Source organism: Heteronotia binoei, chromosome 7 (genome assembly GCF_032191835.1).
Source record: "Heteronotia binoei isolate CCM8104 ecotype False Entrance Well chromosome 7, APGP_CSIRO_Hbin_v1, whole genome shotgun sequence".
NCBI classification, from domain to species: Eukaryota; Metazoa; Chordata; class Lepidosauria; order Squamata; family Gekkonidae; genus Heteronotia; species Heteronotia binoei.
This window is the reverse complement of record NC_083229.1, coordinates 11,423,854-11,448,725: the sequence shown is the minus strand read 5'-3', so window position 1 is coordinate 11,448,725 and position 24,872 is coordinate 11,423,854. Positions and strand designations below refer to the sequence as shown.

Here is a 24,872-nt window from a genome sequence, read left to right as displayed (position 1 = left end):
CTGCTCCCGCCGCAACGCCACTGAGGATGTTCTCCGCAGCTGAGAACGAAACGTCTGGAAGAAAAACTTTCTCCAGTAGAACACGGCACTTGAGCCCGAAAGATTCTACAAACCCTAATTTTTGAGGTTACCGGACTGTCAAATTTAAAGGACGTTTAAAGGGATTGTGGTCCCTTTAAATGCCTTCTCCAAGACGCACAACTATACAGCAACTGAACTCTGAAGGTGTTTAAAAGGGCTCACAGTCATCACTTGGAGGTGTTTAAAGGAACTGCGAATCCTTTAAAAGTCTTCAGAGTTCACTCACTGCAGAGTCACACAGTTTGGAGAAGGCTTCTAAAGGGACTGTGATACCTTTAAATGTCTTTGTTTCCACCACTAAAAGCCATGGAGGATGGGGGCACCTTCTTTGGGGGTTCACAGAATTAAAACCCCAGGTCCAATCTTTTTGAGACTTGGAGGTTTTCTTGAGGAGAGGCACTGTGAGGAAAAGGAGACCAGCCAGGGGTGCTTGACTAAAAACCGGGCTCCAGGTGCGGCAAAGGGAGATTTAAGCACAGCTGAGCCGGCTCACAAGGGCAGCAGAACAGGACAAACTGAAGACCAACACGAGGAAAGGCAGCACAAGGAACAAGAAGTGGCATCCCAACAGGCCATCCAAGGAGGCCAGCCAGAAGGGTCTGTTTTGCAGGTATGCCTAAGGGGCACAGGGTTCGCATGTAGCCACTACTCAAATAAACGCACTGAAGCATAGCTTCTCTTGGAGCTGTCTCAGCCTGTTTCTGACGGGCACAAGGAGCTATGCTGCAAATCTGGTACCAGTTTCTGTCTTTCGGAGGTTGCAAGTACCAGTTTCTGCCTCTAGGAGGTTGCCATAGAAGAGACTTAAAGCAAAGAGGAATGAGGGAAGACTGCACACAAATGCAGTCTTCATTTCAGTTCAAGAGAAGATTTCAATGGTTTACACACTTCTGGACTTTTCCAGAACCCCTGCAGAGCTTAAAAATACAAACATGCATTGTGTGTTTGTGTCATCAAGTGGCTTCCATCTTATAGCAATGCTATGAATTAATAACCTTCAAAGTATTCTATCATTTACAGCCTTGCTTAGGTCTTTCAAACTGAAGGCAAAATACAATAATGCACTATAGACTCCTGCAATCTTTGGGAAAACTTGACTCAAACCATACCTATATGTGAGATGCCAGTTCAAGCAAAATATACTTGTAGCATCTAACTGAACATTTGTGTCTATTTCCTGGGATCTTATACACTTGCTGCCATCTTTATCAGTATAACACCACTGCCCATGCTTTCCTCTGGATGCTTCTGCTTACTTACTAAAAATTCCAAAAGCCTTCTTAAAAGCCACCCTGAGCCCATTAAGGGGAGGGCAAGATATAAATGACAGCCAGTTTGGTGTAGAGGTTAAGTGTGTGGACTCTTATCTGGGAGAACCAGGTTTGATTCCCCACTCATAAGAGCATAAGAGAAGCCATATTGGATCAGGCCAATGGCCCATCCAGTCCAACACTGTGTCACACAGTGGCCACTCCTCCACTTGCACCTGCTGGAATGGCCTTGGGTCAGCCATAGCTATCTCAGAGGTTGTCCGTGAAAGGGCAGCTGCTGTGAGAGCCCTCTCAGCCCCATCCACCTCACAGGGTGTCTGTTGTGGGGGGAGAAGATATAGGAGATTGTAAACCGCTCTGAGTCCCTGATTCAGAGAGAAGGGCGGGGTATAAATCTGCAGTCTTCGTCTTCTTCTTCTAAATCTAATTGAATGAATGAATGAATGAATGAATGAATGAATGAATGAATGCATGAATGAATGCATGCAAACCTTTAGTAGTACAGTAAGGCATAAGTATAGTGATTGTATCAAAAGGATATCTACACAAATTCAAATAACTTATGTGTATGTATAACTGTTAACACTAAGCAAATCAGGCTTTTTCCTTTTGAACACTAAATTGAGGCCAACATATTTTAAACATAAGATTGATTTATTTCCTTCCTCCATTTGTAACCCTAGCTTTCTCCCAAATTAGAACCCAATTATGGCTTCCATTATTCTCCTCTATTTTTTCTTCACAACAACTCTGCGAAGTACCGTAGGTTATGCTGAGTACATGACTAGCCCACAGTTACCCAGCCAGCTTGCATAGCTGAGTGGGGATTGAAACCAGATCTCCCAGATCCTAGTCCTGAACTTTAACCACTACACCATCCGAACTTTCTCTATGGTTGGTATGAAGATAAAACGGAGAAGGGGATAACATTGTTGAAAGTCACTTTAGGTCCCACTGGGGGTACAGGTGGGGTATAAATACCTGGGGTATAATACCCAAAACAAATACATTCCCTCCACACACACACTCCGGTTCTAACTGTGATTCACCAAATGCCATGTTATCTACCACCTAAAAAGAAACCCCTTTCACCTGATCCTGGTTGAGAAGCTCAATTCCATCTAATCAATATCAAACTACTTTTTGATTGGTACTTATTACCCAAGAGAAGCAAGCCACCTTACAAACTCCACAATATTACCCTTCAGTTGCCAAAATGCTCAAACTGTTCAATTACTTGCAAACAAAACAGAAGTCAATCCACCACCATGAATTTTCATTATTAGTTTTGCTTTGTTTTAGCAACTGTTTTTTATTGAGAAGCTTCCTCCCACCAAAGGAACCATTTACAGTTTTGCTTTTTATAAATATAATACCCCAAGCAATCAATGCACAATGCAGAGCATCTAACACAGGAGATTTCAATTCAAGCAGCTTTACAATAAATGCTTTGCAACACCACACATGCAGTGAATGTGACCCAGTGGGGTCTTCCCCACACTAAAGGTCACATCCCCCAAGTGTCATCCTTCGAAGCTTGAATCTCCACAACCTCTTTGCAATATGTGGGTAAACTGCACAACAAGGTGCGGCTTTAAAAAATCAAATAAGCAAAAACACAAATAACCCATCTAACTTGTAAATCAAAATTTTCCCATTTCCATAGACAAAAGCATATGTCAAAAGAATAAGGGGAGGGTAATGCCAAAAGCAAGAAGGAATCTGCAAACTGCCACCAGACATTCCAACTTGGCTTCATACGAAGCCTGAAAGAAAGAAAGTGGACTAGCTTATCCATCCTGAAACAGCCTTCACACTCAAATCCCACCCTCCCACCCTCAATTTACAGATATAACAGAATGCGGAAAAGTATACTTCTGCAGTATGATTTGTAAGAACAACCATCTGAATTCCCTACATTCTCTCCAGACAGAACCCTTTTCATCATCATCTGGAAGTTTTCCATTAACTAGCAAATCTGATGAAGGAGCGTAATCTCTTACCTGCTGTTACATATAGTTTCTCCTAAGTCCTTTTATACCACCACCAGACAAATGAGCTTACTTCCCCCTGCCAGCAGGTGAAGACAGGAAAACAAGCAGTTGGTAACATCACCTCTCCATTTAAGAGGTTTGGTAAAAACAGGTTACTCACCTGTAATTGATGATCTTCGAGTGGTCATCTGTGCAGTCACACACATGGGTTTTCCCGTCAGGACGAACCCTACCTCGGAGATTTTAAAAGCTAGCCTAGGCGTTATTTTTGGCGCGCACTCCCTTCCGTCCTGGGGAGCAGGCATCCACTGCGCATGCCTGGAACGGGAGGGAGGCGCCCCACCCAGCCAGTTTCTTTCCCCGCCGCCGATATAGTAGATGAGCGGTTGCAGAGTACCAGTGGCCAGCAGCGGGGATGGTTGGGCGGGCGTGTGTGACTGCACAGATGACCACTCGAAGATCATCAATTACAGGTGAGTAACCTGTTTATCTTCTTCGTGGTCTCTGTGCAGTCCCACACATGGGTGACTGATAAGCTGAACTGCACGGTGGTGGGTGCTGGCACTAGAGTAGGAGAGAAAAATTAATGCAATGTTAATGCAAATCAGTCAAGCAAGTATTGGACTCCAAGGTAAGTTGGTACTTACCGGATCCAGATCGTATCTTAGTCGAAGATAGAGCGGAGTACTGCCTGTCCAAAGGAGGCATCTTGCCTAGCACGAACGTCCAGAGCGTAGTGCATAGCAAAGGTCGAGGTGGAAGACCAGGCGGCGGCAGCGCAGACGTCTTCCATGGAGACCCCTCTGGCTAAGGCAGATGATGTTGACAAAGCTCTTGTAGAGTGAGCTCGTAGTGTAGTTGGAACCGGCTGCTTTGCTAGTCTGTAACACAGCTTTATAGCAGCAACCAACCATTTCGAAAGTCTCTGAGGAGATATCTTTTGTCCTTTATTGTGCCGTCCATAGGCCACAAAGAGTCTGGAGTCCTTCCTGAATGATGCTGTTCTATCTATGTAATAGGCGAGTGCCCGTCTAACATCTAGGCAGTGTAGGGCTTCTTGGCCCTTATCCGTAGGACGTTGAAAGAAAGCGGGTAGAGTTGTGACCCTGTGGAGGTGAAACGTGGATACTACCTTAGGCAAGAAGGTAGGATCTGGTCGTAACACTACCCTATCGTGATGAAAAATGGTGTAAGGCGTGTCTGCTCTAAACGCACAAATATCGCTGGCTCTTTTAGCGGAGGTAAGTGCGACTAGCAGCGCCGTTTTCCACGAGAGGAGATGCAAAGGGATTGAAGCCATGGGTTCAAAAGGTGGTTTCATTAGCTGGCTTAATACTAGAGATAAACTCCAACTGGGGTACAGTTGTCGTGATGGTGGATGCAGGTGTAAAATTCCTTTCAAGAAGGATTTCGCAGCGGGGTGTGAGAATACAGACCGTCCTTGTATGTGAGGGTGAAAAGCTGAGATTGCTGCCAGGTGCACCTTTAAAGACGAATGAGTTAGCCCCTTTTCAGATAATGACAATGTATAGGCCAAGATTTGAGGCATAGAGGCAGACAAAGGTTTAAAGTTATGCTTGGTTGCGTAGATGGAAAATCTTTTCCATTTCATGGAATATGACTTTCTCGTTGATGGTTTTCGTGCATTTAATAGGACGTTTCTCACTCCCTCAGGGAATTCTGAGAAAGTATCCTCCAAGCTGTCAGGCGGAGTCTGTCCGGGTCGTGATGAAGAACCCTGCCGTTCTGTTGCGAGAGGAGATTCTTGGCCCGGGGGAAGTGATGGTAAGTATTGTCCGATAGGAAAAGGAGCGTTGTGAACCATGGTTGGCGAGGCCACCACGGTGTGATTAGAATACAATTTGTATTGTCCAGTTGAATTTTCTGTATTGATCGTGTTATCAGTGGAAACGGTGGGAAGAGGAAATGTAATGGACCTGTCCATCTCTGAATGAAGGCATCCCCTGCAGATTGTGGTGAGGGCGGACCTCTCATAAAAAAGAGAGCACATTGTGCATTGTCTGGTGCAGCAAACACATCTATTGATGGTGTTCCGAATTTCTGGAACACTGGTAGAAGGTATTGCCTGTGGAGTGACCACTCGTGGTCGTTGATGAGGTACCTGCTCAATGTGTCCGCTTGTGTGTTCTGGGCACCGGGGAGATGTACTGCAGTGAGATGGATCTGATGCGCGATACTCCAGTGCCAGAGGTGCATTGCTCGCTTGCAAAGACGGGTAGATGCAGTCCCTCCTTGCCTGTTTATATAGAACACAGTCGCCACGTTGTCGGACGCTATTTGAACGTGACGGCCGTGAAGAGTTGGCAGGAATGATTTCAGAGCTCTGTGGACGGCTAAGAGCTCCAGGCAGTTGATATGGAGCGACTGTTCGTATGGCGTCCATTGCCCCTGGACTGAAAGGGTGTTTAGATGGGCTCCCCAGCCCCACCTTGATGCATCTGTTGTGACTACCGCTGACGGGCTTGGTCTTAAGAATGGCATGCCTGTCAGCAAATGATTTCGAACTGTCCACCATCCCAGAGAGGGAAGGATGTTGTTTGGGACAGTTAGGAGGGTTTGTTGAGATTGGCGTTGGGGACGATATGCACGAACAAACCAGATTTGTAGGGGCCTCATACGGAGTCTTGCATGTGGTAGAACCGCCGTTGTCGCTGCCATGAGTCCTAACATGCGTTGAATGGTGAAAGCTGTCTGTTTTGGCTGTTGCATGATTTCTGTGGCTAGTGTGTGAATAGAGGCTATTCTGTCTGTTGGGAGGTACGCCCTGTGGTCCGTGGTGCAGAGGCGAGCCCCTATGAATTGAATGTCCTGTGAGGGGATTAAATTCGATTTTTGCTGGTTGACTTGGAGACCCAGGTCTGCTAAGAGTGCAAGGGTTATAGCAATGTCTTTTTCCAGTTGTGGCCTTGAAGGCCCCACAAGGAGCCAATCGTCTATGTATGGGTAAGTTGCAATTCCGCGCTGTCTGAGGTATGCAGCGACCACCGCCATACACTTTGTAAAAGTCCTGGGTGCTGTGGAGAGTCCGAACGGAAGCGCTCGAAACTGATAGTGTCTGTTTCCCACGGCAAATCTCAGGAACTTTCTGTGGCCTTGATGGATTGTTAGGTGAAAATAGGCATCCTGTAAGTCTACCAGCGCCATCCAAGCATTTTGAGGGATTAGGGGCAAGATGGATTGGAGGGTGACCATCCTGAATTTTCTGTGGTGGATGAACTTGTTGAGAGCCCTGAGGTCCAAAATCGGGCGCTGACCTCCATCCCTCTTGGGGACTAGAAAGTACCGGGAGTAGAAGCCTGTCCAACGGTACTGATCTGGGACAGGTTCTATGGCCGCCTTGGCCATAAGAGTGATGATCTCTTCTTGGAGGGGAGGGGATGGAGGGGTTGCAACAAAGTGGTGTCTTGCAGGGGGAGAATGAAACTCTATTGAATAACCTCTTAAAATGATATTCAGGACCCATTTGTCTGTGGTAATTAACTTCCAGTTCTCGTAGAACGGTAGGAGTCTGGAAGTGTTGTGAGGTGGCAGAGGTGGAGAGTCAAAGAGACTGCTTGGATGCAGTTGCAGTCTTTTTAGGTTGTTGTGGTCTTTGCTGCCGCTGGGTAAAAGGTTGCTTAGACGGTGGAGCCTTACGCTTCCAGTATTCCGATTGTCGAGGGGACCTGGAGCGTTTGAATGGCATTGGCTTCCATGGTCTGGCTTTGTAGCCCTGCTGTTGCTGTTGGGTCACACCAAGTCTTTTTGCCCGTTTGCGGCTGTCGTCGACTGTGGTGAGTATGTCGTCTGTCGTGGCATTAAAAAGGCCTTGGCCGTCGAAAGGGAGATCTTCGATTTTGAATTTAATGTCGGGTTGTAGGGAAGAGGAGCGAAGCCAGGCGTGCCTTCTCAAGGCAATGGAGGCAGCCATCGCCTTGGAGGTGCATCCCACGGAGTGACGAATGGTATTTATCTGTTGTTTGGAGACTCTATTGAGCTCCTGTAATAATGTGCATGCCTGTTTTTGAGCAGGTTCTGGTAGAGCCGAGACAAGCGTGCCCAGTTGGGAGGACAGATTGTGGGAGTAAGCAGCAAAATATGCCAAATAATTGTTGATTTTGGCGTTTGCTGTGGAGATGGAATACATCTTCCTTCCCAGTGTGTCCAATTTCCTGCCCTCCTTCTCCGGGGGTACAGGATGACGAGTCTGCTTCGATTTGGAGGAAGAGTGGACTATCATCGAGTTCGGAGCCGGGTGACTGAAAAGAAACTTCGACTCCGTAGCTTGGATCTTGTATAGGGATTCGATGCGCTTTGACGTGGGAGGAATAGATGCCGGCTTGTCCCAGGCTTCTTTAATGGCATCTAGATGCACCGGAAGCATTGGCAGAAAGGAACCGGCAGGTAGGTCCGAATGGACCAAATCGTGAACTACATCCGTGACCTTGGGCGCGTCCGATGTCAGCTTTACATTAAGAGCAGAAGCCATGTTTGCAACCAAGTCCAGATATGTTTTGGCTCCGTCGGATGGTGACAAATCTGCAGGCTTTGCAATATCTGAAGCTGGGGATCCAGGAGAGGACATCGATTGCATCGAGTCCGATGACGCGTCGGATTCGACATCGGAGTTGTCAGGTTCGGGTGCTTGCGGGTCCGGTCTGGTTGGACTCGTGTTCTTAGGTTTAGAGGTCGAAGTGGAAGGAGTCGGAGATGGCTGTTTCGTTGGCTGCTTACTCCGTTGGACGGGAGTTGCTTCCTTGGATTGGTTCCTGTGGTGATCTGCACGGTACCGAGAGTGGTGGTAACCGCAGCATTGATGGGAATCCATTGATGGAGACCTCGAGGTGTAGTAGCGTCTTCTCGGGGACATGGATGGAGACCGAGATCTCGGGTTGTAGCGATAGCGGTCCCTCCCCCTGCTAGGGGATCTCTCCGGGAAACGTGTATGATGGTACCGATGTCTCTCGATGCTCGGAGATCTGGCTGGGAATCGATGAGTATCAAAGTAGCGATGAGCATCGTGTCTATATTGGATGGGATTCGACATATCACGGAACGATCTGGGGTTGATGTGTTGTTGAGTCCACTGCAGCGGGTCTCGGATCTTCTCCAGCGAAGGGTCTGGTATGGATCCTTGCAAAGAAGGGGATCGGGACGGAACCGGGATAACTTCCTCCGTCTGCTGATGCGGTGAGTCCGTAAGCGGAGTGGCCGCTTCCTGGGTATCGGATCCGGGTGTGGACGGGTCACAACGTATGTCAGACTCGTGTTGTTCCGAAGGTTTGTTCGGAGCGGTAGGTTTTTTCGAGTCCTTCGGGTCGGTAGATTTTTTCGGTTCCTTCGGGTCGGTAGGTTTTCTCGAATCCTTCGGGCCCTTCGGCTCGGAGTGCTTGTGTTTCTTGGTGTGCTTCCCCGTTTTCAATTTAATAGGCGCGACCGTTTGTTGTGACGTCTTCGCGCCGTCGCCGGTTTTCGCGGCATCGCCGGGCTTATGCTTGCTGGGAACAGTGGCCACTGAAGCTGCCGACCTTGCGCCGTCCCCTTGGGGAGACAGAAGGGGAGGCGACTTACTTGTAGTAGAGGATTGCGACATTTCAGGGTGAAGCACAGACTCCATAAGATGACTTCTCAGTCTAGCGGCCCTGTTTTTCCGCGCCTGTTTGCCGAATTGAAGGCAATGCGCACAGGCGTCTACTTTATGGGCTTCTCCCAGGCAAAATAAACAAAGTGAATGTCCGTCCGATGTAGGGATTTTTGCCCTACAACGCGAACACCTTTTAAAGGTTATTCTACTATCCCTTCCTTCCATACGCCCGGGGGGGGAGGGGGGGTAGGGGAAGGGAGGTCTGAGGTAAAAGCAGGAAAGATATTTTTTTCTTTTTTTTTTCTTTTTTTTTTTGAAGAGTAATGAAGAGTATAAGAATATAAAGGGAAAATGGAACAAAAGAGAGGAAACGACGAAGAAGCGAAGGCTAGGATCTGAGGTAAAAGAGGAGCGCAACGAGGTAAGACTATCCCGGGCGACGGTTGGAAAGAAACTGGCTGGGTGGGGCGCCTCCCTCCCGTTCCAGGCATGCGCAGTGGATGCCTGCTCCCCAGGACGGAAGGGAGTGCGCGCCAAAAATAACGCCTAGGCTAGCTTTTAAAATCTCCGAGGTAGGGTTCGTCCTGACGGGAAAACCCATGTGTGGGACTGCACAGAGACCACGAAGAAGATCAAGCTATGTACCAACTAGTAAAAAAGGGAAGTACTCAATGAAGCAGATGAACTAGCTAACAACCAATAAGTGACTGGAATCTGACAGCCTTATTGGGGGGGGGGGGGGAATACGAACAGCACCAATTAACCACAGGAAGAAACAAGGGGATTTTTAGGATGGTATAATAAGATTTGGAGAAACCACCTGCATGTTTTAAAAACAGAAGAACATAAGAGAAGCCATGTTGGATCAGGCCAATGGCCCATTCAGTCCAACACTCTGTGTCACACAGTGGCCAAAAAAAAACCCCAAGTGCCATCAAGAGGTCCACCAGTGGGGCCAGAAGCCCTTCCACTGTGCCCCCCCCCCCAAAGCACAAGAATACAGAACATCACTGCCCCAGACAGAGAGTTCCAACAATAAGCTGTGGCTAATAGCCACTGATGGACCTCTGCTCCATATGCTTATCCAATCCCCTCTTGAAGCTGGCTATGCTTGTAGCCACCACCACCTTCTGGGGCAGTGAATTCCACATGTTAATCACCCTTTGGATGAAGAAGTACTTCCTTTTATCAGTTCTAACCCGACTGCTCAGCATTTCATTGAATGCACACAAGTTCTTGTATTGTGAGAAAGGGAGAAAAGTACTTTTTCTCTACCTTCTCTATCCCATGCATAATCTTGTACACCTCTATCATATCACCCTGCAGTCAACGTTTCTCCAAGCTAAAGAGCCTCAAGCGTTTTAACCTTTCTTCATGTTTTAAGAGGGGCTACTCCTAAAAAGGTATTATCTGATACAAAGAGAACAGAGACATTATTGCTTCTGGTATGTTATTCAAATGGCATAGTGCTAACTATTAAATGAGAATGGTTCACACCAAAGCTGCTGGAAAGCACCCTCATCTCTTTTTTAAGTGCACAAGAAGAGGAGAAAATCAAGTGAGACATACCTGTTAACTCTTCTAGGGCACTTCTCTGGCTTTATATCCAATTCATAATGGTAGATGTCGATTTTAGGAATGTCCATTTCAAAAAAGTTGGCTTGTAGTTTGATTGTTCTCCCTGAAGTTCCAAAATCAGGTCGAGGAGGAGGTTTAAATGCATATGCCTGTATTGGAGGTGGCAGCGGTGGGGGTGTTGAAAGTACTGGGTGGGGAGGGAAGAACAAATGGTGCAAAGTCAGTAAAGATAATTATTTGAAGCACAGCCCCTGTCTTCTCTACAAATATAACCAGTATGTTTACTTATATTTACTCCAACATTCATATCTCAAAACTAGTTGTCATTTGCTGTCAATAGCAAGATAAGTACCTATACCAGGGATGTCAAACATGCAGTTCAGGGGCCGAATCAGGCCCCCAGAGGGCTCTTATCAGGCCCCCAAGCAACTGGCTGTCATCTGCCTCCTTCTCCCTATATCTTGCTGACTTCTGCATCATAGCTTACTTTGCAAGGCTTGCTCAATTGCACAGGAGCTACAGAGCAAAACCTCTATTTTCTCCATTGGCTGAGGCTCCTTCCTTGGGGAGGAAGGGGGAAGGAATAGCTTGCTTTGCCAGGTCTCTCAACTGCACAGCAGAGCTACTGAGCCAAGCCTCTCTCCCTTCTATTGGCTGAGGTTCCTCCCCCTCTAGGTCCCCTGGGGAAGGAAGGAAAGAGTCAGAGCTTCCTTTGCCCAGTTCCCTGGATCCCATGGGAGAAATACAAAGAAAGCATCTTTAAGACCAATAAGTGCTAACATTTTAAGCGTGTTTTAAGTGTTTTAAAAATATACTTGGGTTTGTGTTCTTTATAAAATTTACATCTCTGCTACCTAATCTTAAATAGGTACACACAAGGCCCGGCCCAGCATGGCTCGGCCCAACCCGACACGGCCTGGCCACTCAAGGTCTCATTTATGTCAGATCTGGCCCTCATAACAAATGAATTCAACACCTCTGACCTATACACTAGATGAGAAGGCAAAACAGAGGGTATTTCTCATCAAAGTTATTGTGAATTTTATGTTAATGATTAAAATAATTCAGTACAGCAAGTACAACTATTTACATCAGAAGACCTGCCCTAAAAACCAGTAAATAAACAATGAGTTTAATGCCTTCTATGAAAACCTGCATAACAAATTAACACGATGAAGAATGTGATCCCTAAACTACAGAAATGGGTAATGTTTCTACTTGAGCCAGAATGTAAGTAATTGCAACTAACACTGATCAACTTCAAGAACTCAGAGATGGATCACATGCAGTTATAACTTTGCCAAACTACTATTAATTAAATAAACAAATAAATAATAATGAAACTACATCTGCAATTTAAGCTATTTGCCGAAAACCACAAGTCAAACCTTTTATTAATGTAAAGGCTCAGACAACAAGACCAGAGCCTAAGAGTTAATAATTTTATTATTTTTACTACAGATTGCACATTCTTTGAACCAAGTATGAATGCCTAACAGTAAACAGTGATTTGCCAGTATATGAACAATCTTGAGGAATCCATAGGCTCAAATGTCTTCTTCTTTCATAGGCAATCAGTTAATTATAGATTTCAGTTTTCATTAGAAGCAAAGGCAATGTTTACTCCATGAATATATATTCACACAGAATCAAGCAATCAAGGACCATAAAAACAACAGTATGCAAGTTAACTCGGGTAGGCCAGAGAACGGATCCTCTTTAAGGATATACAGGTTCTCACCTCAGTGCCTAGCCCTGCTACAACAATATTTAGCCCATAATTACAATAAAATATCATGTTATATTTGTAATGCCTAGCTTAATTTTAAAAGATACTATTGTCCCCGTATTTCTTTATTTTTCTCAGGATATACTTCTGTTTATCTATCAACTTCCAGAAAAGACCATTACTATAGGCTGATAGTGGTCCTGTAGCAGAACTCCTAATTATTGCAGAACCCCGCATTTCACAGAATATGAAACTACTGCAATAGGGCAATAATAGAGTTGCTTTTCAATATTTATAAGAAGTAAATGGTTTCAAACACTAGAATGTCAGCCCAGAGGTGATTAGTGTTCAGCTGAGAAATAAAATTTTATGACTTCAGATTATTACTCTAACAAGATCTTCAGCACAAGTTCTTAATATCATGCATATCTAAAATGGATTTCCGTTCATCTTACATAGTATAGTAGCTAAGAGACTGAACTACAAATCAGAAAGTCCACATCTCTGCCATGAACACAATAAAACAAGTCATTCCAACTCGCCCTTGGCCTCCCATCTCTCAATTATCTCAACAAAAGGTATGGGAAGCACTCTGAACACTTGAAAGCACTATACAAAAGATATAAGTACATAAGAACAAGCCCTACTGGATCAGAACAAGGATGCATATCAAACACTGGCCCAGGTTAAGACCACAAGCAGGGCACAATGACTGGTCCCCAGCATCTGATAATCAGTAAAAAAAATACTGGGCAGGTAAAGAGAAGTAGACCACAGCCTAGGATTGGACCTCAGATCTCTAAACTAACTAGTTTACCCTGCAGTTGTCTTATCTTTTCTCAGAGGGAGGAAGGTGAGGAAAGCCAGTACCTAGGCCTCTCCTGTTGGTGAGCTACAAATATTCAAGATCCCCCAGTTTTCTCTTGATGTACTGGGACATCTAAGAGGCACAGCGTAACCATCAAATTCTGTGAGCATTGCAACAGTAGCACTCACTTTGACAATTCCTGCTCTCCAGGACTTGCCTTCTATAGTAAGAGAAAGGAGAAAAGATAACTGTGTTTGTAATACTCTGTCCAGGAGTGTCAAACATGCTGCCCACAGGGTCCAAATCCTGCCCCCAAGCAAATTTCCTTCTGCTTCCTTTTCCAGAATCACAGAGCTGGAAGGGGTGATACAGGATGCATTCTTCTGACAAGCACAATGCACACTGAGGAAATTATTTTGGCTTATTTAAAAAGTTTTGTTGTTTCTTTTTTAAAAAAAAGAAGACTGGATTTCTCTGTTCCTATCTGGATTTATTTCCTTTCAAAAACACCCTGATTAGGAATTAGAATACCTGGATTGGTCTCATTACCATTTCATCTTTGTGCCTACCACCTTCTGCAATTACACCTAATCCAATCAAGCCTGCTATTGTCATTCCCCTGCTAATTGCCATTTGACATCTGAAATCGCCTTTAGAAAGTTTATATCTCCAGAACCTCGTGTTATGGCACACATGGCCCAGCCCAACAAATTGATATTTACTGCAGATCCGTCCCTCATAATAAATGAGTCCAATACCTCTGCTCTAGTCATTTATCGCTGTGCATTTAGTTGTTTGTACTCCTGTTATCACCCAAAGATGAACTATAAATGTTACTTCTGCACAGATTTCCATTTCCCAAACCAAACACAGAAGATTTTAATACATATTTTAGTAATTGTGATGTCTACCAATATTTATTTTATACAGCTTTAAGAAGAACATCTTAGCTGCCAGCACATTAGAAATGCTCCTTATCTTGGACTGAGCATTTCAAGCCCTTTCCCTATCTTCACCAATCAGCTTCAGACAGAAGAGTATTAAGGAGCTGCAACCATATGATATTTTCCAAAAACCAAAACTTCTGAACTCTTTGCTTTTCAATTACAACACATCCAACTTCACACTGCTTAAGTGTTTTTAAATTATATATTCTATTGCCTTCAGAATTATCTGAAATTTCTTTTTTTAAAAATCCTGCAAATGCCACAACTGCCACAGCATCTGGAACAATTAAAGTTCAATAAACCCAGAGGGACTTTTCATATTTTACTTTTGTAAACTTCTTACAATGATATAAGCATAAAAACTTTATAGTACACATGCTGCATGTCTTGAAATTAGGGGCCAATGACTGAAGATAGAAGGGCACACGACAACTCCAGTAAGATAATAAAATGAGCAGAAATACAATGGCAGTTGAAGATTATGAAATCTTTAATAAGACTACATAAAAGCATGGTTCTATGCTATTTTTTTACATGAATAAGTAACAGGAATTATGACCTGTATACATCTAGCATAATATAATGTTGATTTAAGAGTAAGAGAATAGCAAGAAATATTTCTTTAAAAAGCAATAAAAGTAGGGCAAATTTCAGTCATAGAATTATTTTGAACTGGACAATACTGCATTGCTTATTATATAGCTTATCCTATTGACTGCATTACTTCAGCTGTGTAACCTACCCTCAGTCTCAGTGAGAGAGGAAAACTATAAAGAAAACAAATGAATAAAATATGAAACAGTTAATGCTAACTTTTGTGATTGTAACTAATTTAACTAAGTACCTATCCAGTGAAATTGTTTCCATTTGACTACTCGATGGGGAAAGGGGCAAAAAAAAAGTCATTAACCCAATTCCTCTCTCTACCTGAAAAGTCATTCCCTTCAGGTCAGCTGACCTTCTGAAGAGGTATTGGTAAACAGTGTGAGGGGGCTAAAACTGGATTGGAAGAAAAAAGATCAGAAACCTCCCAAAGATATATGGAAGCTAAAAAGACAGAAAAATAGAAACTGTGTACTGTAGAAAGCTTATGAACATTGAAACGTCTAAGGACAGTAACTGAAGATAATCACACAGATTAATAAAGGCAACAATTCAATGCCAATTGAGTGTCTTGTCCTTTCCACAAAGACATGAATGTTGTGCACCTGACAAGCCTACTCTCTTGAGGCCTCAAGGCTTCAAGTCTTGTCTTGGCTGGCCCTCTAGCCTCAGATCCTCCCCCTTCCACAAACCCCCATGCCACAGTGCAGACTCTGTAGGGCCCATCATCTTCTCACAAGAATCCCTTCCTTTGCAAAACATTCCTTGCTTGGCAGAAGAAACCTCCATTATGGTGGCATCTGCCCAAGGGGGGTGTTCACCTCTTCCCTGACCAACATAGCTGCCTATCAGGCATGGGCAAGTCCCCAATACCAAAACAGACAATGAAAATAGCTGAAAGTTTCCCAAAATGACAAAGGGAATGTTTGATGTGCAGTGAGGGGTGGGGGAGTGTGAGTTATTTTTCTGATACAGAGCCTTGATTAAAATTAGTTAAATGAAACGAAGTGAAGACAATGAAACAGGTTAGGCGTAATTAAACAAGTGAAGGGTTCTTGGACAGCAAGATGGACCACAGCAGGTAACAGCATCTGGCTGTAAGCTAACAGGGAACCTGCTTGAGCCTCTTGTCAATTTTCTTCAGGTTTGCCAACACTGTTGTTTTTTTAAAAAATTATTTAATGTTCATTAAATAATTATTTAATTTTCTCCCGCCAAGCCCCCACCATTCTTGACAAAAGTGGTTCATTCTCAATACTAAGTCAACACAAACTTGTCATATTTGAAAGTATCAATCTCTCTTCAAATATTAATAGCAGGTCAAAAGTTGACTGGTCATCACCTCCACAATTATTTCCCCACTATTCAACTGAACCTGCATATATTACATATATTAAGGAGACTAGGCAATGGGCACACAACTGCCTGCTCTTCCCCTTTCCAACAGTGTTTAAACAGCTTGTGAATCCTGTTTGAGCTTCAAGTATTCAAAAATCCCATGCCTTTAAAATACATACACACAAATGTATGCTTCTGTGACGGAAAGCTAGGGGTTAACCAGAAACTGAAGACGCACAGGGCTGCGTCAGGTGACCTGAGGGTGGGGGCAAAGTGCTCGGAGCTCTCAGGGAGGGAAAGTAGTTGAGAAAGAGAAACTGCTGAGGCAGTCAGTCAAGTTGATGTCTGACAGAGTGGAGGCCTGTCAGAGGTGAAGCCTAACAGAGACTGAGAGGGTCAGTTCGAGCCTGCCAGAGAGGCTGAGAGGACAGCTGATCCTGTGAAGGAGCTTGAGGCGGAGACGGGGAAGTCTTCCAGAGACTGCAAGCTCGACAAAACCAGCCAAGAGGGCTGTGTGGGAGGAACAAGTGTGAGTCAGTCAAGACCTGAGCGGTCACAGACACCTATAGACAACTCTGAAGATCTAGTGAGGTGGTTGAGGGAGTGGATGTGGGTCTGAGACACCAGAAGGACTGAGAGGAGAGACTCCAGTCGAGGGGTGAGACTAGACACATCAATCCCAAGAGGCCAGACCTTGGCTAGAGGTGGAGAGTGAGTTAAAGGGAAACTGTGAACTGTGTAACTGTGAGAGACTCAAGAAAAGATAAAGTGAATGTAAAGCCTGAAACAACTGAACAATGTATTAGCCTGTGTAAATATCTCCCATATCCCCAAGTTAAGACTTTGTACAATAAATCTGTGGTTTAAGTTAAAGTTCTCAAGAGCCTATATTTTGGGGGAAGAACAAACAAAGCTGCTGTGGTCCCATCAAATAAACAAGTAAAATACCCCGAAGAGACTGAAATAAAGAGATCCAGTGAGGCCGTGAGGTTGGCGCTGCTATAGCTTCCCTTCCATCTAGGAAGGTTCTGCTATATGCCATTCAACTCACTATTCATTTTAATGATCTACACTTGAGTTCTTCAGGTTTTACAGACCACCTATATTTCTTACTGTGTTGTCAATAATCTCATGTTTTTGTACACTGTCAACACCAGCTTCAACTTTTGGCTTCATTCACTAACACAAAGACGTTACGTTAAGGATTAACACACACATCCTGACAACAACTGTCTACCTTTTAAATATGATGACTTTGTGGCATTCCTCTGGGTGAAAGCAAGGACAAACTGTCCTCTTCTTGATCTGCTATGGAAACATGGGACTGAAATTTGTCCAGCTTCTGTCCCCCTCTCTTCCTCACAAGTTGAATCGAGTGGTGTGGGTTCTTCCAGGAAAATTTGTATTGGGAAAAACAGGGCACTGGGAAAATGTCCATTCCACATAAAAGGCAGAATCCAAAGGAAAAAACAAACAGCAGCCAATACCTGGAACCAGCTTGGTTGCTGAATACTGTGCAAAACTGTCTACCTGATATAACTCAACTTCAAGAGATTGTGTCAGAGAATTCCTTTAGTCTTTATCTCTCCTAAGATTAACCCACCAGGCAGCAAGGCGTGCAAGCTCAGGTATGGCAAGTCTTATGCCACAGCGCTATCATGGGGCTACAAAACTGGTGCCATTCAGTGTTCTGGTGCTGATCTATGACTAAACATCTGTCAGCAAGAGTACAGCACATCAACCACTAAGATATTATTGAAGAAGGTTAACAAACGTCAATGTTCAAAGTTCTTCTCCACTCTGTGGCACATGTGCTATGTAATACTGCAGCACGCTGTTCATCCTACCGATTACTTATGTGACTTGCGAAGGCGTGTTTGTCAGCATTGCAGTGCCAAACAGCTCTATTCCTCCTTTTCTAATCCAAGGGTAGCAATAGACGGCTAGAGCTGGCAAGGGAATAGAACGCCACTAATAAACTAAAGTTTGATCAATACAATACATAGAAGCCAGCAGTAGGAGGTTCAGCACACCAGTGATGGGGTTTAATGTGTTTGTGGCAAATAAGCAAGTCCCAGGGGTTTCAATTGAACAGCGGTTTATATCTGCCACAGGTATAGCACCTGCCACAGGTGCTGAGTTCCCTCAAGTGGCATGAGCCCCACGAACCACCCCAACAAGTCTCTCACCCAGTGTAGGGTCTGACCTGGAGGAGTGGACCAGCGCCGCTCTTTCTCAGTGTCTGGCTGCTGCATGACCGGATCCATGACCAGCCAGGATTGCTCCTTGTTTTCCTGGTTGCTGGCCCTTGTGTCCAGTTCAGAAGCCCTTAAATCCTCTCCAGTCACGCCTGGAGAATGGCTGGGGTCCAAACAGCCTTGACCTCTCAGTGACCCTGTGCCTGTTGTAGTAGCTCCTGGAGCCTCCCCAGTCCCACCTGGAGAAGGGCTCAGCTCCAAACAGCTCTGACCCTTAAACTTTCACAGCATTCCAGACTAAATTTCCACCAAGGCACAGCATGCCCCTTCACAGGTAACTGATTTTATTGTCAAACTGCTCTCACAGTTTAAGAGTTTCTCCAGATGCTCAACTGACTACTCTGTAGCTTAAGCCCATTAAGACTTGCCCTAGATCTCTAGCAGCAGAGGACAAGTCCCTATCACGTTCTATTTGACAGCACTTCTGAAGAGAACACTCATGTCCTACCTTCTGCCCAGATTGCTCCTTCCTAGCTTAAAAATACACAATTCATTCAACTTCTCATCACCACGGCAAATAGGAGTTTGATCCCAAGTCCTCCAGACCCTAGCCACTACCATATACTAGCCCTCTGAAAAGAGCTGCCCATGCTCTGGTAAGGTCCAGGCAAGATTAACTGCAATATGTAGTGATGCAATATATTTTGAAAAGCATTCAGTAGCTTTGCTGAGAGCCAGCATGCTGTAGTGCAGGGGTGGCCAACAGCTCTCCAGATGTTTTTTTGCCTACAACTCCCATCAGCCCCAGCCAGCATGGCTGATGGCTAGGGCTGATGGGAGTTGTAGGCAAAAAAACATCTGGAGCTACCGTTGGCCACCCCTGCTGTAGTGGTTAAGAGCGGTGAACTGTAATCTGGAGAACCGGGTTTGATTCCTCATTCCTTCACAGGAAGCCTGCTGGGTGACCTTGGGCCACTCATATTTCTCTCTCTCAGCCTCACCTACCTCACAAGGTGCCTGTTGTATAGAGAGCAAGGGAAGGAGATTGTAAGTCACTTTGGGACTCCTTAAGCTACAGAAAAGAATGCTATAAAAACTAACTATTCTTCTTCTGGTTCATCTATAGCGCTGCCTTGCTGCAATTAACATATCTTACTGCCACCAAGGAAAAGACACTTCTCCCATTTTCAGTAGCTGAATGCAGTCAGATGATTTCACCTTCCATGTGTACATGCATATTAATATCTATTACACAGGGAAAATATCCCCTCTTAGGATGGATGGATGGATGGATGGATGGATGGATGGATGGATGGATGGATGGATGGATGGATGGACAGACGGACACAGAATGAAGAATGTTCAAAGTGATCAACCAAATCAATTAACAAATGTTAGCCACACTTGTTATTTGTCCTGATTTCTGCTCTCCTGCCCTTTCCAAACACTCAAATGCTGTGCTAATGATGTAGTTCTCTTTACACTAGGCTAAAGACAAGCTGCTGGATCAGCTAATTAATGTTACTTGCACTTCATTTCCATCAAAACCATCTATGCCTTAGGAAAGGTGCAATTATTAATACATCATCGTAAAACAGTAAGTGTTTGTGGCTTCTTCAAAGTAATACTGGAGCCCCAATTAACACATAACTTATTTTCTATTTCCCAGTTCTAGGCACCCCAAATGCATCTAGCAGAAGAGAGGTAAAGTGGGTTGTGTCTGCTGACGAGAAGCCAAGGGTGCTTCCCTTTGCCATATTTCATGGGCTGGTTCTGAGCTCATTCTTCAGCTAGAGTAACTTTAGAGAGGATCCAGCAATGCTAGTCAGCCCATTCTCCACTCCTCCAACCTGCCTACTTCACAGCTGCTGGCCTGCCACCTAGATGGTTCTCCAGCCCTGAAAGAGTAATAAGCGCTCTCCTGTACTGCTAAACAGAAGTGGCCTAAGCTAAATAGAAGTGGCCTAGATTTTAGAAATTAGCTATCCACACAACTTAACCCACCCTACAAACTGCCAGTACACCTGCCATTAGAAATGAGATGGCCAAAGGGGACTAGATGATATTTTAATCAAGTATCATCATTCAGCTTGAGTTCATTATCCACTGCATCCTAATAGATTTGGAGGTACGACTAAAGAATAAATAAATATTTGGTCCATCAGTAACCTTGTGCTTCAAAAGATTGTCTTACATGTAATTCCCAAAGATGTGTAAATCCCACTGTCATATACTATATTTTATTTTATTTGTTTATTTATTTGATTTGATTTGTATCCCGCCCTCCCCGCCAAAGCAGGCTCAGGGCGGTTCACAGCATAAAACCTCACAGAATTAAAACAATACATATTATAAAATAGTACATTCTATAAAATTATACATTTAGAGATTAAAACAACATATCATTTAGTGCTCAAATCTAGATATTATCGTTAGATTTTACAGTGCGACAGTATCAATTAAAGGCCAGCTGGAAGAGGATAGTTTTGCAAGCCCTGCGGAACTGACCAAGATTCCGCAAGGCCCGCGTTTCCTCTGGGAGTTGGTTCCACCAGTGGGGAGCAGCGATCGAAAAGGCCCTTTCCCTGGTGACCTCCTTCGGCCTGGGGATTACCAGTAGATTTTGTGAACTGAATCGAAGCACCCTCTGGGGAGTATATGGGAAGAGACAGTCCCTAAGGTAGGCAGGTCCTCAGCCATATCGGGCTTTAAAGGTAATAACCAGCACCTTGTAACGAATCCGGTACACTACTGGCAGCCAGTGCAGTTCCCGCAGCCCCGGCTGTAAGTGCTCCCACTTAGGGAGCCCCAATAACAACCTGGCCACCGTATTCTGCACCAGCTGCAGTTTCCGGGTTCGGCACAGGAGAAGTCCCATGTAGAGGGCATTACAGTAATCCAACTTCGAGGTGACCGCTGCATGGATCACTGTTGCCAGGTCGTCCCACTCCAGGAAGGGGGCCAACTGCCTCACCCGCCTAAGATGGAAAAAAGCAGATTTAGCAGTGGCTGCTATCTGGGCCTCCATCATTAAGGCCCAGTACTAGTAAGATTACCACTAATCTTTGTTAAGGCCCAGTACTAGTAAGATTACCACTAAGGAGACAGTACTAGTAAGAGAACCACCGATATATAACCATAGGAATGTGGCAGAAAAAATTCTGCAAGTTCCTCAGTACCACGTTTCTCAGTACCATCGAAGAATAAGCCTAGAAATCTGATTGTCTGTAGTGGATACACCTTCAGAAACAGAGGAGCAGAAGAAACCCCTGGGTCTTTAGAAATTGAAGAGAAAGAGGGAAAACGGCCAGAAAATTTCCTCCAGAGTAACAACCTAGGAATTTCCCCACGTCTCTACGGTCTTTAGCACACAGATTAGCTGAAAAAACCCTAAAGCATCACTTGGAAATTATGCCACATTCTCCAAATTCAACCTTCCCCATGCCCCCACCCTCATATCTTCCAGCAATCAATGAGAGAGTGCTGGCAACCCTATCTGGAATACAACTATGGCTACCAACTGCTTCCATCCATACGCCAACATACATAGGTGAGAGAGCCTCTGCTCCCCAGCATATTCACTTTAAAGGATCAGTGGTAGGTAATGTGAAAGTATCTCTGCTTGAGACGCCCAGAGAGCTGTTGCCAATCTGAGTACACAGTACTGAGTATAATGGACTGATGGTCTGATTCAGTATAAGGCAGCTTCATGTGTGTTCATAATGTCACTTCTGGTGATCTGGTGGAGGAAATCAGTTACAATGTCACTTCTGGAGGAAATCAACTATATACAAGGTGTCCTTTGCTTACTGAAGGGATACCCTAAGGCAAATATTTGAGAGCCACAAGATGTTTGAGAGCCACAAGACATGAATGTCAGAGGAGGGAGGGAGGGAGGGAGGAAAACAGAAGGGGTGGGGGAGGGAGAGAGAGAGAGAGAGAGAGAAGAGGAAAGAAAGCAACTTGAAATGCATTATCTGAGCCACTGACTTGAATAAGTGATTTAAAGAGACAAATGCTCCAAGCCAGCCAATGGGACCAGTGTGGGCTTCAAGAGCCACAAAATATGTATGAAAAAGCCACATGTGGTTTCCAAGCCAAAGCTTGGCTACCCCTGGCCTGCCCTAAGGCATTTTTCCCTTGCAGCAGGAAGCAGTTTCCCCCTAAGCGCAAAAAGGAGTGCCTTGAATGTGGCTGTTGGAACCAGAGGCCATTTTTCCCTACCAAGTCTGTGAAACTGGAATCACTCAAGTTGACCACAGTGCTCAATGAGCTACTTCTGAACTGGCAAGCACTCACTCTCACCCAAGCTATCCTTTGCTGGGGTTACCGTCTTTTGCAGTGAACAAGGAAACTTCCAATACATTCCTTCCCAGCGGAGAAAAGAACGTTATTGTCAAGGGGAGGCCCCCAAACAGATTAGCCAAGATTCTAGCCTTCATTACTTCTTATTTCACACACAGCATACAGAAAATAAAGTTCTGTTCTTCTCAAGTGCGTAAGGAGAATTTGTTAATAGTACTGGCACTTGTTAACCAAGTTTGTCAATGCACTAAGGTTTAGCAATATGATGTCGAAAACAGTATTTTAAATAAAGCTTTTCAGATTAGTTCTAATCTGAAGTAAATACATGAAGAAGTTCTATAAATGAAGTAAAAATCCCATTCTGAAACAGGCTTCTCACAAAGCATAATTCAAACAGTAAGTGCTTACTGCTTTTTAGGAATTAAACTCACAGCATGTAAGCTATATAAGAAACCATTTCTGAACAGATTTCTTTTTAATCTTCCTGAAGGAAAACACACACACTACTGGAAGCATCTGTAGCAAGCGCATAAATTAAACTTGCTTCCACGTTATATTCCTAATTACACAAAACCAAGAACACACAAGTAAACATATGTTTTGCTGGATTCCAACCCAGTTATTACTTAAGAAATATCTCACTGGGTTAGCAAAAGACGGATGGTTTTTTACAATGATTTCATAGAAGTTAAACGAGTGGTCATGTATTGTTCCTAAAGAAAGGCAGAGGGTTTTTTAAAAGTTTGAATTCTACATTTTTGCTGGAAAACCTGCCCAATTTCTGCTGTAGAATCACAGGCAACGCAAAAGTTTGTGCTCACAAGCTGGCTGCAACTCATCCAATACAAAAGTATCATGTGACATATTTTGAATCCTATCTATTACAAAGCACATCAGGCCAAATACAGTACCTTTAAGTTACTGAAATCCTCATCTTGGATTTCAATCTGGGCTTTCAAGCAAGGTTTTTACTCTATCTAACAGGGGCTATAATGATACTGCCACATTCATGAAAACTGAACAACCATAATACATAAGGTCAGAAAGCACTTAGGACAGCAAGCCCTGTACCAAATCAACAACATTAACACTGGCCTCCCTAATTCATGACCCAATCACCTGAACATCAAAATGCACCCTAAATGGGCATTAGCAGCCACACTGGAAGAAGGCTCCAAGAAAGGGTCTGATCAAACAGAAAATTTGTAGCACCTAACAATGTTAAGGAAGCAGTTTTTAATGCAAGAAGACAATTGCTGCAATTTTTTCAGGAGAGCAGTATTGGTCAGATATATGGATTTGGGGATGGACATGACGCCACAGCACAACTGTTTTGGCTTATGACGATTAAAGTACAGGCAGAAATCCTAACAGCAACTGTATTCATAGCACAGCAATTTTGGCAGACCACTGCCAGACATTTTAAAGTGGGGGCCACCAGAGGCAACAAATGAGCATACAATGCCTCTTTATACCACAGCCAGACCACTGGTTCCACCAACTAAGTAATGTCTACCCTGACAGGCAATTGCTCACCAAGGTCTCTGCCAGATCTGATATCCAAGATGGTTTAACTGGTGGTGCCAAGGACTTAACCTGAGACATCAGGCATGCAATACATGTGTTTTACCAAGTCATGGCTCAAACACCTTGGATGAGAAAAAGGCATATATGGCAGCATTCTTCTTATCAAGTCAATCCCAAGCCAAAGCATCTCATGTAGTATCTAAGAAACTGAGTAATGAGGAACACCAAGTCATCTTTCATAAAGTTCATACTGTCAGGTATCTCTCACAAAACAGAAAGTTGGTGATCTGGAGGCAAAGGAGTAAGCAGCAGGCTTGCAAGCTACATTCTCTCTCCACACCAAGAGCTTTCACTTTCAAATTTCATGTTCAGTGCAATAAAACAGGTTGCATGAGCCTACAACGTATTTCCAATAATTAGTTGGACCGAGCCAATTTGGTCTGGGCCCATTGTACACTGCTTGGAAGCATCCAATCCAAGACCAATATGGATGAAGGAAGAAATGAAATCAACACAGCAGTTTTACACTTTTTTTTAACGTTTACATTCACCTGCTTGCCGACTCACTTGGGCAGACTATGTCATGTCTGAAAATCATGGTACTGAAGTTCACCTTTTTCTTTGCCATTCAACCTAATTTCTGTGCCAACAATGTGCAAAGTGCTATGATTATTTTAAAAATGCAATTCCTGCCCTGAGAGTTTGCAGACTTTGCTAGGCAGACAAGATGAGGCAAAGGAGAGGTCAGAATAGATGGGTAGGGAAATGTCAACTGGCTGTGGTGATACTGATAAGATCCTACAGTATACAGAACACTCTCAAATATAGCAATGTAAAAAAAAGAGTGCTAGCTTCTGTTGTTTGTCTATTTGTCCTCAAAAACTCTATGGGAGATGCTGAAACACTCTG

General features: G+C 44.2%; 1 protein-coding gene across 1 annotated transcript in view; it reads right to left on the bottom strand.

Annotated features, from left to right (window-relative positions):
* Nucleotides 1-24,872, bottom strand: part of AGO2 (argonaute RISC catalytic component 2) — a 71,253-nt gene that overhangs the window by 41,149 nt on the left and 5,232 nt on the right. Inside the window, exon 2 of the mRNA XM_060243195.1 lies at nucleotides 10,500-10,695. Coding sequence (XP_060099178.1) covers nucleotides 10,500-10,695 — 196 coding nt within the window. The remainder of the gene's footprint in view (nucleotides 1-10,499; nucleotides 10,696-24,872) is intronic.